This window comes from Urocitellus parryii, chromosome 3 (genome assembly GCF_045843805.1).
Source record: "Urocitellus parryii isolate mUroPar1 chromosome 3, mUroPar1.hap1, whole genome shotgun sequence".
In the NCBI taxonomy this organism is placed as follows: Eukaryota; Metazoa; Chordata; class Mammalia; order Rodentia; family Sciuridae; genus Urocitellus; species Urocitellus parryii.
Window position 1 is genome coordinate 37110838 of NC_135533.1, and position 15589 is coordinate 37126426.

Sequence of the window (15589 nt, forward strand, 5' to 3'; positions counted from 1 at the left end):
TGTGTCAGTTTTTAAAGAATCAGAAAATTGACTGATTATATCAAGGACCTTCTTGTGACATGGTCTGTGAATGTTGTCTTTTTAAAAAGAAGTTGAGTTTCATGTAGAGCATTGAGCATACTGACTGAAGATTTGACTGTTCCTCTGAAGCTTTTATTTGTACAGAAATTACTTTTCTCCCTATTTTGTATAAAAGTGACATTTCTGTATTTCTTCTCACTAGAGTTACATGGAGTCACATCTTTTTTGTTCAAAATATTGAATATAGAAACCTATTTTATACATCTATTAAATTGTTATGTAGAGGGTGTATAAGAGTTATAAGAATTTAGACGATCAAGGAATACCTAAAAGAATGGTGAAGTCTTTCTAAGATGACATGTGAGTTGGATTCTGAATAATGAGCTTTAAAAGGTTGAGAAGGGAGGTGGAAATCCTTCAAAAGGGTGAATGAAAAAGACACAAAGTAAGACTATAGGAGCGATGCATGCGTTCACTGGGTTTACGAGAAAGGAAGATGGGGGCTTGGGTTCAGGCTAAGATTTTTAGAGGCCTAATGGAGATTCATTAAAGGTAAGGGTTCATATGGAGTGTAGCATTTTGGAGAACTGATAGTGCAGTGGCCTATGTGATGAAAGAATGGGAGCTGGAGGTAGTCTAGTATGGAGGCTAGACCCCAGACTGATGGAATTAGAAATTGAAAGGATTGGAGGGATCCAAGAAACAATGCTACACTAAGATTACAGCAGATAATTAACCAAAAATAAGGAGGCCAGGAAGAATGGGGAGTGTTAAATCAAACTGACTGACTTTAAGCTGAATAATTGGAGAGAATGGTAGACCAGTAACAGAGAGGGGAGTGACTTTACTTTTTTGTGATAAATACAAGGCAAATGTTGTCATAGAGGATTGTGAGGTTTGTTATTATGCCTGTTAAATTAGAGATTTCTAGAAGCATGTATATTATGGGATTTTAAATATAGAGGAATAAAACTCCAGAAATAGATTTGGTAACTTAACAAATTTAGTAACTCTCCTTTACCCTTCAAGTATTCAATTCTAATTTTTCTGTTTTTACTTTATTTATTTATTTATTTATTTATTTTTTAAAGAAAGAGTGAGAGAGAGTGAGAAAGAGGGAGAGAGAGAGAGAGAGAGAGAGAGAGAGAGAGAACTTTAATATTTATTTTTCAGTATTTGGCGGACACAGCATCTTTGTCTGTATGTGGTGCTGAGGATCGAACCCGGGCTGCACGCATGCCAGGCGAGCGCGCTACCGCTTGAGCCACATCCCCAGCCCCTGTTTTTACTTTATGTCAAGAATTATTTCTGAGTGGATAGTGAAGGTTGGTAGGAAGTTGTGGGTTCTGTAAGAAAAGAGGAACTGAAAGGCTTGGGTAGATGCCTTTGGTTTAGTTGACCTATAAGCTGACTCCCAAGAGGTTTACATACCAAGTTGTAAATTCTACAGATGAGGTTCTTGGATAATTGTTGGCTACTCGGTTTTTTTTATTATTATTTTTATTTATATATGACATCGGAATGCATTACAATTCTTATTATGCATATAGAGCACAATTTTTCGTATCTCTAGTTGAATACAAAGTATATTCACACCAACTCGTGTCTTTATACATGTACTTTGGATAATAATGTCCATCACATTCCACCATCATTTCTAACCTTATACTCAATCCCTTCCTCTCCCACCCCTCTGCCCTATCTAGAGTTCATCTATTCCTTCCATGCTCCCCCTCTCTACCCCATTATGAATCAGCCTCCTTATATCAGAGAAAACATTCGGCATTTGGTTTTTTGCTATTTTGTTTTTAAGCTTTATTTTGCTAACCAAAATATCTGTGATTACAAATAATTCTTAACTTTTGCTTAGTTAGATATCAACTGAGCTATCTATATGAGTAGTGAAATAGTTTTTTTAATTTATTTTTACCCCCCTTAAATTTTTTTGTTTTTTAATATTTGACTTTGTTTCCATACCTTTTTCTTGGTGTTATCATCATACCAACTGAACTTATTCTACTTTAGTGATCTTTAAAGTTTAGTTCTTAAACTTTAGGCTACATTCAAGTCACCGGAAAGACTTGTTGCACTGTTTCGTCAGTTCTGCAGTAATGACCAAAAAATTCTATTTGTAACAAGTTCCTAATTGATATAGATGCTGCTGGTTTGGAGACTTTAAGAACCACTGATTTTTGTAGGAAGCCATTTAGGCCAGTGTTTGTATTCCCTCTTAGATTTCACCTTTCTTTCTATGCCTACAGTGCTGAGGAAGGCCTACTCTACTCTCTTTCATCTATCTTTCCTTTTTCCTCTCTGCAGTATTATAGTGTTTCTCAGCTTGTTTAGATGCATACAAATCACCTGTAGAAGGTATTGCCAAAACAAACAAACAAACAAAGAACAACAACAACATCATGCAACCAAGAAGAAGAAGAACCAAGAACAAATTAAATCAAATCAAAACAAAACAAATGAGCCTGGGGGGTTTCAATGGTTTGGACAACTGTGGCTTTTTAAAGCTTCACAGATAGTAGGTACTATCAAGTATTACCTCTGACAGTTCTCTCTATGCTCTTGGATTCTCCCTTTACTGATGTTATGTTCTAGTTGTTTGGGAGAAAATTTTAGAAAAGTTCACTCTATTCTACAAATGATTATTGTATATTTCATGAAATAGTATTATAAAATGTTGACACAGGGGTGCTGATAAACAGAATAATTTAAACTTTGCAAGCAAAATAAAAGATCAATGAAAAAGTTTGTTTTCTCCTTATAGTGATCCTTGAACTAGATTGGTAATAGCAATGCTCTAGACAGTGCAAAATGGTGCAATATCTGACGGACTCATGAGACCATCAGTTATTATTTAAGACATCTGTTTTTGCTATAGTCAGAATGTGTGATACAAACCTGCTCAGCAAATGTAGCTTCCAGGTTTAGATTGTAAATATCTAATTTCTCTTTTAACTCATGAGTTATTTAGAAATGTGGGACTTTTTTCCAAAAATATTTGAGATATTTTTCCATATATTTTTCTGATAATGATTTCTTCTTTAATTTTATTATGATCAGAGAACATATTCCAATATCTCTGTCATCCCTGACTTTGTTCTGTAGATTGCTTTTTTCTTGACTGCAGTCCTTTACTTTTACCTTCCTGTCTTCCTATTCTTCCTCCCTTTTTCTTCCTTCCTTTCCTCCTCCCCTCCCTTCATTCCTCCATCCATCCATTTCCCCTTCTTTCTTCTTTATTCATTTTGTGTGTCTCATAATTTTGGATTGAAATTCTGGACATCATAAGTTGAACAGCAGAGTATTTATACCTGCTCTTTTTTTATGCTGTTAGCTTGTAGAGTAAATTCAGGCCAGAGTTGAATTGGGCTTGTAAATTTTCTATTACCTTGCTTACCTGAAGTGTACCAGACACTTCAAATTTCTCTACTGTTACCTGTGCTTATGCTTGAGGTTACAGTGCCAAAGGTGGGTTTTTTGGAGGGTAGGGGGTTGGGGCAGGGTGTGGGTACTGGGGATTGAACTCAGGCACTATACCACTGATCCACATTCCCAGCCCTATTTTGTATTTTATATAGAGACAAGGTCTTACTGAGTTGCTTAGATCCTCACCATTGCTGAACTCAGCCTCCTGGGCCTGATTACTCTGGGATTACAGGCGTGGGCCACCTCACCCAGCACCAAGTTTTTTTTTTTTTTTTTTTTTTTTTTTTTTTTGGGTCAGTATTTTTACTCTGTCTTAGATTTTACCTTTATCTGTATACTGGTAGTACTGAGAAAACTGTACTCTACTCATTCCTCTCTGCTAGAGGTAGATTGCAAACACTTGATGATCAGTGCTTGCTTGGTAGTTCTCAGTTTTCCTTGTTTGAACTCAGCCTTGAGACTCCAGAGAACCAAAACTTGTATTTTAATCAGCTTTTTTTTTTGCCACTATGACCAAAAAGACCTTACAAGAACAATTTTAGAGGAGTAAAAATTTATTTGGCATTCATGGTTTAAAGGTTCTTAGTCCATAGGCAGCTGGCTGCATTACTTTGGGCCTGAGGTAAGAAAGAACATTATGGTGGAGAAGTGTGGGGGAGGAAAGCAACTCAAGACATGGGAATCAGGAAGCAGAGAGAACTCCACTCACCAGGGACAAAATATAAACCCCAAAAGGCACACCCCAGTGACATAGCTCCTCTAGGCTAAACCCTATCTGCCAACAGTTACCACCCAGTTAATGTATATTAGTGGATTAACCCACTGATTAGGTTAAGACTGTAATAATTCAATCATTTCACCTCTGAAAAAAATTCTTGCATTGTCTAATGCAAGAGCTTTTGAGCAATACCTTATATTTAAACCATAACAGCTTGCTTTCTGAATGTGAGGCTTTTTTTTTTTTAATGATTTAGCCTGTTTTTTTTTTTTCCTTGTGTGTTTGACAGATCTTGTGTAGGAATTTCTTCCCAACCCTCAGTGATAGAAGGCCTTTAAACATATAGATGAATGGATAGGGAAACTTTGGTATATACACAGAATGAAACATTACTCAGCATTAAAAGAGAATAAAATCATGGCATTTGCAGGTAAATGGATGGAGTTGGAGAATATAGTGCTAAGTGAAGTAAGCCAATCCTAAAAAAGCAGATGCTGAATGTTTTCTTTGATATGAAGTTGCTGACTCATAATGGTGATTTTTGGGGTGGGGAGCTTGGGAGGAATGGAGGAACTTTTGATGGGGCAAAGTGGTAGGAATGATGGTGGAATGAGTTAGACATCATTACCCTAAGTACATGAATGAAGACACGAATGGTGTGAAAATACTTTGTGTACAATCAATGACTTGAAAACTTGGGCTCTATATGTGTAATATGAAATGAATTGCATTCTGCCATCGTGTATAACAAATTAGAATAAATTTAATAAAAATACCTATTATAATAAATTGGTTAAAAAAAGACTTAACTGATATACATACAGCTATGGCTGTAGGACAGAACATAACATGGACAGGTGTCTGTTGTTTTGACTTTCATTACTTGAATTTCTCTCTTTCTTAAAATGTATTTTATTAAGAAAAAGATATGTATGTTAGTCAGCTTTCCTTTACTGTGACCAAAATACCTGACGAGAAGAAGTTAGGGGAGAAAAACTTTCTTTAATTTGGGCTTACAGTTTCAGAAGTGCAGTCCATGGTTAGCTGGTTCTGTTGCTCTGGGCTTGAAGTGAGGCAGAACATCATGGCAGAAGAGTACAGTGGAAGAAAGCTGCTCAGCTCATAGGAGCAAGGGAAGGAGAGAGAGGGAGAGGAAGAGAGGGAGAGAGAGAGAGAGAGAGAGAGAGAGAGAACACATGCGACCAAGCGAGCTGGGTGCCAGGAACAGTATAAAAACCTCAAGGATGTGCCACTAGCAAAACTACTTCCTTCCGTCACACCATCTGTTACAGTTACCACCCAGTAGTTCATTCAGATTATTAATCCATAAAATAAATTAATCTGCTGATGAGGTTACAGTTCTCATCATTGCTTAAAATTAAAAGCCCTACCTCTGAACCTTCCAGCATTGGGGATCTTGCTCAAAATGTGAGATTTTCATGTGACATTGACGATCTAGATCATATCAGGATAGGTATTATTTCCTGGGACTAGTACTGCTTCCTGTCACTCCTTTAGGAGTAGAGGATTTATTTCCTCATCTCTTGCTTCTCCACAGTGAGATTTTTCTGTGCACTGTGTGGCAGTGGGGTTATAGCCTTTATAGCATTTATTTATTAAGGGAGAAGTATCTAGCTGAGGCTTTGTATCTTTCCCAGTATGATGACTATTCCCGTTCTCCAGTCCTGTACCAGCAGACCTGCACTTTTTCAAATCTCCTCCTTTGCCTAATGTTTTTCTTGAGTAGCTGATTAAGGTCTGTATTGGTTTTCTATAACTGCTGTGACAAATCACCATAAAATTTGTGGCTTCAAATAACACAAATTTTTTCTCTTACAATTCTGGAGGACAAAAGTCCCAAATCAGCTTCACTTGATAAAGATGTCAGAAGGGCTGGTTCCTTCTAGAGTAGTTTTTTGTATGTTTGTTTTTGTTTTTTATCCTGTCACCTTTGAAACTGGAGAATGATCTGTTTTCAGTAGTTCTGTAATCAAGGGAACTGTTTGTACCTGTGTGTAAAATATCAGTGTTGGAATTCTGTTTTAGAATGCCACCTAAGGTTTAGCCTTTACCAGTGAGCATCCCCAAAGAGGTTCATATTTTTGTTATTGTGTTAACTTTCTAAGATATGTTGCTAATAAGAAGGTCTTCCTTAATAAGAAGAATTTCCTAGTAATGCAAAATCCATTTTGTTGCTCTTATTTTGCTCAGTATATGTATGCATTAACATTTGCATGTAACTTTAATTGGGATTAGAGCCCTCTGGTGCCACCCATTTTTCCTATAAAGAAGATAAAGATTTTACATTATTACTTTTCATCAGTAACTTCTCTCAATTACTTTTTATTGGGGGAGGGGATGCCAGGGATTGAACTCAGGGGCACTTGACCACTGAACCACATCCTCATCCCTTTTTTGTATTTTATTTAGAGACAGGGTCTCACTGAGTTGCTTAGCACCTCGATTTTGCTGAGGCTGGCTTTGAACTTGTAGTCCTTCTGCCTCAGCCTCCCAAGCTGCTGGGATTATAGGCATGTGCTACCATGCCCACCTCAATTACAGTTCCATTCACTCATATCTCAAAGTTTTTGAATGCTCATAAGGACATTACAGTTCCATTTAATGAGAGAAATAGAATTGGATCCAATTTTCTAGTTTATATGTAGATATTTCATATAACATGTAGCTTCTAACCTTGGGCAGAACTCAACAGCTCCTTAATATGTCCCACAGATTCTATTTGGTTGTTGCATTGCCTTGAAGGAGCAAATTATATCACAGGTTTGAGAAATAAACCTGTATCTAAGAATGGTTCAGATATGTGAAGTTTTGCAACCATTTTAAATGAATTTAATATGACATTCTTGTAAAGGTAGCCACGGTAGTTAATAGGAATTTACCTAGGAGGTGAAGTCTCTTCTTGAGTTTATAATTTTTGCAGACATTTTTGCCCAGGTATTTTCTGGAATACTGACTTATCATCATGCTACTAAAAAAAATCTTCATCTTCACATTATTTCAGCCAGTTCATTCGTTTTCATATTGGCACCTATTTATTTCATTGATGGTATTTGCCCCAACGATAGTAGACCTCAAACTTTTCAATCTGTTTTATTGATACTACCATATCATGGCTATGGAATACTATTATGGCACCCAGAAGAGATAATGTTTTAGCAACAGGAGCTGTTAATAGATTCAAAGTGATTTTTAAAAGTAACGTGGCACCTATATTTTTATATGTATTAATAGCTGAATTTCCTGGATTTCTAAATTACTACTTCAAATTATCATTAGGCATAGTAGATTTATTATTTTTCCCAGTTTAATTTCTTGGCAAATTAGAAATTCAGGGCTAGAAAGAATATAAGATATTGAGTTGTAAAAAATACATAACCTAACTTCTGAAACTCTTCATAATATCTTAATATCCCATATTGTTCTTCAGCTGTTGTTTTAATACTTTCCCTTACCAAGGATGCATAATGCTAGACTAAGAATAACAAAATGCCTATACTAATGATAACATACTTCTCAGAAAGTTCATCGCCTCACATTCATCTCCTGTAAGCATTGTATCCAACTCACTGATCTATTCAGTATCCTTGCACTGAATAAGAATCAATGAAGTATGAACACTTCCAAATCATAGCCTGTTTGTCCCTTCATCTGTTTCTATGTGTCTTATTCACTAGGGATCCCTGAGATATCAGAGGGCTCATGGATTGAAAATGAACCCTTTAGCATTTAAATTTTAAAGGAATTTTGTGCACATGTTTAGGAGGGAGTCTATGACAATCTGTGTTTTACTTGCTCTCAATTTTTTACATAAATCTAAAATTATCCTAAAGATAAAGTCTTAGTTTTAAAAATATCTAAAGGACAGTGAGTAGAAATTTAGTTTTTTTTTTCAAGTTTTGTTCACTATAAAAATATACCTACAAAAAATACAAAAATATAAAGATAAAGTTTAGGTCACCTAGAATCATAGAGATATTTGGGCAGTAAGTTTCCACAATAACATTTCTTGATATTCATTCTCTCCCTTTCCCATTTTTCTGGTTTCCTTGAGACCTTTCTCAATGGCCAGTCTTCATTCTCCACTATATTACTCCGCTGCCTCAGCTGCTTTTCATTACTGCTGCTTTTTATGTTTATTTCTAGTTTGTCATTAATTTCCGTGGTTCTACTGTATGTATTCATCCAATCTCTCTTGCCTAATTAAATGGCCAGAACTTGAACTCCAATCTGAAGAAAGTCTGCTACATCTTCACTAGTGTCCAGGTCCTTTCCTCCCCTTCCTAACTCCCCCTGTGACCTGTTGTTCATTATGTAAAATCCATTATTCTAGGGCTGTCTTTAATGTTGACTGCACTATTTTGTGCAAAAGAGGCTTTGTAGCACAGAGCAGTATAAAATTTAAAGTTATATTGCTTTGTATCATTGTTCTTAAAAGTTACTCAGACGTCTTCTACCAAGAGTATGTCCTTTTTTCCGTAGACCTTGTTTTATGAAAAGTGATTTAAGCTAAATATCTGCAAAATTGAAATGGTGCTTAGTTGCTTATTATAAAAAGATTATATTATAAAAAAGAAATTCGAAAACACCTGGTTTTCCGTGAATGAAACTTTAAAGTGTTTTTTCCTGGTTACTTTTTTTTTTTTTTTTTTGAGATGAGAGTCACTGCATTGTCCTGGCTGGTTTTTTTGGTTGTTGTTGCTGTTGGGTGGGGGGGTTAAAAGTGCTTTTTAAGGAATCATTCTATTAGTAAAGATTGAAGAAGAGATATTTAGTTTTCACAATACTCATATTTAGATAATGTAGCCCAACTGCCACTTTTTCTTATTAAAATTATATTTTGATAAAACTTGGATATATATAGTGGAGTATTACTCAGCCATAATATATACAGTGGAGTATTACTCAGCCATAATTAGTCAGCCATGAATGAGTGACATTTTGCAGTAAATGGATGGAGTTGGAGACTATCATGCTAAGTGAAATAAGCCAGTCCCCAAAAAAGTCAAAGGTTGAATGTTTTCTCTGATATGTGAATGCTAATCCAAAGTGGAGGGGCTAAAAAAATAGAAGATCACGGGAGAAGACAAATGGGAATGAAGGGAAGGGAGGAGGCATGGGATAGGGAATGACAGTGGAATAAATCTGACCTAACTTTCCTATGTACACATATGAATATACCACAGTTAATTTCGCCATAATATACATCCGTAAGACACTAATTAAAAAAAAACATAACTGTAAGTAAATACTAGAAAATCAATAAAGTAGAGGGAAGGGAACAAGAGGAGGGAGGAAGGGGAGGGAAAGGGAAAGTACTGGGGACAGAATTAGAACAAATTATATTTGATGCTTTTATAATTATGTCAAAACAAATCCTATTGTCCTATATAACTGAAAGGAATCATAAAAATAAAAATTAAAATGCTTATTTTGTATATGTTTCTCCTATCATTAAGTTGATTTGATGATTTTGTGATATGTGGAATGACTAATCTGCTTCATGTATGTACTAGTTACTGTGTGACATTTTTGATTTTAAATTCTACTTTAAAATATTAAACCTTTAAGAAACTTTGTATGATTTGCAAATATTTTTGTTATGTGCTATTAATATTTGAATTTTAAAAATTTCTCTTTATTTTTTAAATAAATGCACTATAGACACATAATATATATTTAAAGAACAGAAGCATGAAGTTGATATACATTACATAGTGAAGTGTGGTATTTCTGGGTTATTCAGTTTTAGAGTACATAAACATAAGTTCAAGTATATGTGAAATGAAATCTTTCTTGTTTCACTCATTTATTTTTTATTAAGGTTCATTTTTGAAATTTTTTTTTCTATTTTTCATTGCAGTGTGTTAATATTGTTAGCTTATACAAAAAAAAAAAGATTATTTCTTGCCTAAATTAGTGAACTACTTTACTCACTAGTGAAGTAGTGGACCTTGAATTAAGTGACTTCTAAAGTTGTTTTCTCATGTATAAAACGAAGATATTGAGCCTCAATTTTTCTTAAATTTTATAACTTTTATAACTCAAGAGACTCCAAAACAAACTATACACAGTTGTGAAAAGGAAACCAAAGTGTGTAATCTCACCATTCATCTGATGCTTGAATTGTCTTCCTGACTTCCCTACTAAGCCAGAGGGGACAAACTTATGTTGGAGGCAGAGGTGTCAAGTCCCTTTCCATTGGAGGCAGTTTTGTTCAAAAATGTGTTTCTTTTTCTAAGTAAGCTAATAGTTTCCCTTAAAAATTTCAACCCTTGGAGTCACACAAAACAAGGATAGTCGAACTTTTAGAACTAGAAGACAACTATATTGTCTTCTGGTTTCTTTCTTTCATTTTTTTTTTTTAAATTAAGCATCTTATTTTTTTTTTTTTTATAAGTTTTTTTTTTTTTTTTTAAAGAGAGAGTGAGAGAGGAGAGAGAGAGAGAGAGAGAGAGAGAGAGAGAGAGAGAATTTTTAATATTTATTTTTTAGTTCTCGGCTGACACAACATCTCTGTTGGTATGTGGTGCTGAGGATCGAACCCGGGCCGCACGCATGCCAGGCAAGCGCGCTACCGCTGAGCCACATCCCCAGCCCTAAGCATCTTATTTTATCTTATAACAAGGTTTTGATTTATATTGATTTTGTATTGGTTTGGACTTATGAAATAAACAATGTTAATGAAATGAGGTAAAATGAATTTGTAAATAAAATTGGATACAAATTTTGGAGTTGATGATGATTTTGGTTATCTAGGGAATAATGTATAAAAATCTGTATTTTTTTAACAATTGTAATTGAACCACAGAGAAATGTTATTTTTGGACTGACATTATAATAATGTTAATATTAGATTGTCACTAGGTTTCAGACTCTCCAAATATATTATTTCATTTCATTCTTGTCAACAGTCCAATTAGGTATGCATATCTCCATTTTAGATATAAGGTAACCGAGGTATAGAGTTATTAAGCAATTGAAAATATTCCAATTATATATTAAAATCACATTACACAAGTTTTTATATATTAAAATGCAATTTCTTTCCTGTCACAAAAATACTACAATATTGTTTGACAAAGCTACTAGCCTTCACATTAGTTGTCAAGATTTTTTGAGGGCTTCTTATATTCCAGTCATTATATCAGTGCATTTCATTTTTTATCTCATTTAATCTTCACAACAACCCTGTAATGTTGCATATTAAAAAAAAACTTGTAAGAGATAGATACTGATTTAATTTATATTTTATGGGTAAGGAAAAGAAAAAGATTTTCACAACTAGAGTATGATAGAACTGCAGATGAAATCTAGGCTATCTTGACTGTAGAGCTCATACAGTGATTAGGTATGCTTCCTCATTACTATGCTGTTTTGACACATTTGACTTTCTTGGGGCAAAAGTAGTAGATAGCTGGAATTTTCCTCTTGGCCTGCAATTCCAGCTACGCAGGTGAAGAATTCATTGATAGTTACTGGTGTGTGCATTACTGAAGTGCTTTGGAAGTATTTGTCTTTTTTCTACAGTATTTTTTAAAGTTAGCTTATTATTAGGTGCATTTGAAATAAATACAAAGCTAACTTCATTTTTTATTTAAAATAAAAAATTGCACCATCTTTTGTCCTCAGAAAATAGGAGCCAAGACAAGTCACACCACTTATCTTGACATTAAGAAAGATTTGGAATATTAATTGAAATTTAAGATGGAATAGCATTAGCAATAGCTCTTTAGTTTTCTCAAACTTCAACTTGGATTTAACTGAGGTTTAAAGCAGATTTCTACAATATCTAATGTCTCTATATTAAACTTTAAATGAAAGTCAAATATAAATAAAAATTTTCAGTTGTCTGCTCCTCTCCATTATTTGTGCATGTAATTAAGAGTTAATTGCACTTCTGTTATTAATGATATGGTTGCTTCCTCTTGCATTATGCTTTTCCAGTGGTGCTTAACCTTCAGAAAATCACTTGTCAAAATATCAGATTAAGAATGTGCTCAAAGCTTTTTGCTTAGAGACTGAAGCAATGAGAAAAGTTAAAGTTCTTTCTGCTATTTCTCATACGTTGATAAATACAGGATTTCTTTGAAAACTGTGTTTCACATTATATTCTTTTTTCTTATACAGTTTTGTTTTCACTTTCTTTGGAGGTTATTCTGTTTAGCGTGGTAGCTCTCCTCAGTAGTGCTTTTTTTGTCTGTGTGCCACTTTTCACTTTCTTTTTCTCAGCAGAACTTAGAAGCATTAAACACATCTTTCTAATAGTTAAATATATATAAAAAAAGGAACCTTTTTCTATGATTTGACTACTCGGCAATTTCACCTCATGTACATAGATCTAAATATATGAAAGAAATGACAAATTCTTATATTTACCACAGTCAAAAAATGTTAATTCTGATCACTAAGTTCTTATAATTTCTTTTCTGAATATAAAAACACAAAGGTAGTAAATAATGGTAGCCCAGTATTTCTAATAAAGTCTTAGAAAAGAAGGCAGTGTAGACACAGGGGATAAAAATCACTTTGAAAATTTCCTCCCTAAGACTACTTGAATATAACTAGGCCAGTAACATACTGATTAGGTTTATTTGTTTTCAGCACAATTGCATGCTTTCTCAGGCATTGTTAAAATTGCTGTATTGGGTGAAAATAATAGCAAACTGATATTTGTCAAAAAAAACCTATTGATCAAATATATATTTCTTTTTATAAATACAAGTACTTCATCTTTTTCCACTTTTTAAATTTTAGTAAAATAGGTTTATTTTGAAAATAAAAAATAATAATAATACAAGAGGAGGCAACTCATTGTTTCCAAAGATAAAAAAGTTCAGTTATAACCAATGAGAACTTACACAAGATCATGGCATTTAGGTTTAGGTTATCTATATCTTTGGATCAGATCATATGTTATTTGAATCTACTGTGGTGTTATTAGTATGTTTCTTAAGACGTAGTACAGAGCTGCTATGATCTTTAAATGTTAATGTTCTTTTCTTATCACTTTACTGTGTAGATACCCTTCATGAGACCCAACTCTGCCACAGCTCATCCTCGGAGGCAATCCTGGAAACCTCTTTTATAAGTGTGATTTTAAAAATGTGGATAAAACTCTCAATAGAGTACATAAAATAAAGGAGAACAGCTATCTTGTCCTTTCCATAAGCTTATCACTGCAAAAAGTTGCCTTTGCTTGTCAGGTTTGAATAGAATGTAATTGATTGGTTTGTTACTTGGACTGACAAGGCAGTTAATTTGCCTGTGTGGATTTTTTTCCTTTTCTCTCTCTCTCTCTCTCTCTCTCTCTCTCTCTCTCTCTCTCTCTCTCTCTCTCTCTCTTTCTCTTTTTTTGCACTAATCAGAAATATTTGATATGTGCATTGTTGAAAAATATTGGATAAATGTCTTGTCAGAATTGTCCTATTAAGTAAATGTCTTTCCCTCTTGCTTCTTTGGTAAATGATGATACACAGTGTTTGGACTCACTGAAGAGTTACAGAAGCCTGTGGAACTTAAATGCAATATGTTCTCCCTGTTGTTGAACAATACCAATAACAAGCAAGAAAGACAATGCTTTCTATTAGTCTGCTAATCTGCTTCATCCAATCTAATACATATATTCATATGCAAAATACTGTTGCATTGGGGAACAACTATAGACTCTTATATTAAACATTATTTCTATTTATAATATTCAGCAAAAGTGAAAGACTTGTGAAGCATATGACATTCTATTTTTGACTCATTAGTCCTAGTGTGAAAGTACTAATATTATTAGCATGAATTTTTACAATTTTAGATTTTAAGCTCATGAACAAAAATATGTCTGTGGGTCTGTAGGTAATTTTTTGAAATACCCAAATTTATTTGGTCCTTATTGTTTTATATGAACTTTCTGTGTTCAGGATAACTTAATATTTTTCAACCTTTAATATGACATTATGAAATAAGGAGGGAAATACAAAGCTTGTTGACTGTACAACCTGCCAGCTGAAAGATCTTCAACAACTGTATCTTTCCAGAGGTTTACAGATTTAAAATTTGATCTTCAACTTTTAATGATCCAGTTTTAAGCCAACGACAGAAATATGTTGAATATTCCATCACTCAATCTTGAACTGAATTAGAAGAGACTTTTGCTGAAATTGAAGTGCACATATACACATAAATTGTCAACATATCTCTTGGAATTTCCTGATATATAAATGTGATTTTGGACTTCTTTTCTGGTATAGTGGCAAAGGAAAATAGTTTAAACTTTAGGAGTAGAATAGGCAGGTTATAAATATTCCAATCCAAGTGTAAGTATAAAGTTGCTATATGCTAGTAATTTATAGTTATAGGAATCATGATTGGATAAAATGTTAAGTAAAAATAAAATGTGTATGAAATTATATATAAACAGATTATATTGAAAGACCTCATAACATTGAAGGAAATGTTAATAATCTTTTGAAAAACGCATAGGCTTTTTTTTTCTTTTAAGAATAAGAAAAGACTATCACTTAAGTTTAAGAAAAAGTTGGTAATTATTACTATTGCTGACTTCCATCTGATTTTAAGAAACAGGAAAGATTACCATGTTCTAAATGAACTATGCTAATATATTTGGCCCTTGCTGTCTTTTAAAATATGGTAAGATAATACTAATGATTATTTTGTTTATTTATTTGCTTATTTTTTGAGAAATCATTACTTGTTGTGGTTTTGGTGTCACTGTTAATCAAAATTCCTTTCACTTTAGTTTTAATTAAAATACTCTGAAATTGTCATTCTTCATCTTGCAATTTTCAATAATGGATATTCTTTTCTATGTTTTATGCTAACCCTAAGAACTTCATCATGTTACAAATATAAGCTACATAATACATAATATGAGAGGTTATATAAAAGTGTAGAAGAACTTTGAAAGGTAATGGAAAAATATTTTCTCATAATAATCTCTTAAACATTCATATATTTGTAGTACAAAATTAACCCCTCTCTGTAAATGGTCCAATTGCAGTTCAAAGAAAAAATTTAATGTGTATTGAGGATTAATGGTTAATCTTTCACTAATATACATTAGAGAAAGTGAGAAATCAGGTAAATGACCATTATTTGCCACAGAATAACGAAAGAAAGAAGCACTGAAATATTGGGAAGAAAATAAATGTTCTGAAACACAAGAATGCTTAGTAATTAATACTCGTGCTTCTCAGACTTTGTTATCATGCATGCATCAGTATCAAGAAGGATTTGTTGGAACTCAGTTGGTTCCTTTTTTCTCCTCTTGGCCTTCTCTCTCCACCTACTCTTTTCTCTGTCTCCCTGGAGTTTTAAGTAGATTTGGTATTAGGCCTGAAAACTCAAATTTGTAACAAGTTCCCAGGTGATGGTGATTTTAAC

General features: G+C 33.6%; 1 protein-coding gene across 3 annotated transcripts in view; it reads left to right on the top strand.

The window, feature by feature from the left end:
• Positions 1 to 15589, top strand: part of Phf14 (PHD finger protein 14) — a 183571-nt gene that overhangs the window by 107754 nt on the left and 60228 nt on the right. Inside the window, exon 17 of one of the 3 annotated variants that reach the window (XM_077796705.1) lies at positions 13218 to 14708. The exons of the other annotated variants lie outside the window; for them this stretch is intronic. Coding sequence (XP_077652831.1) covers positions 13218 to 13230 — 13 coding nt within the window. The 3' untranslated portion in view covers positions 13231 to 14708. Of the gene's footprint in view, positions 1 to 13217; positions 14709 to 15589 lie in introns of those variants that run through there. 3 annotated transcript variants of the gene reach the window in all.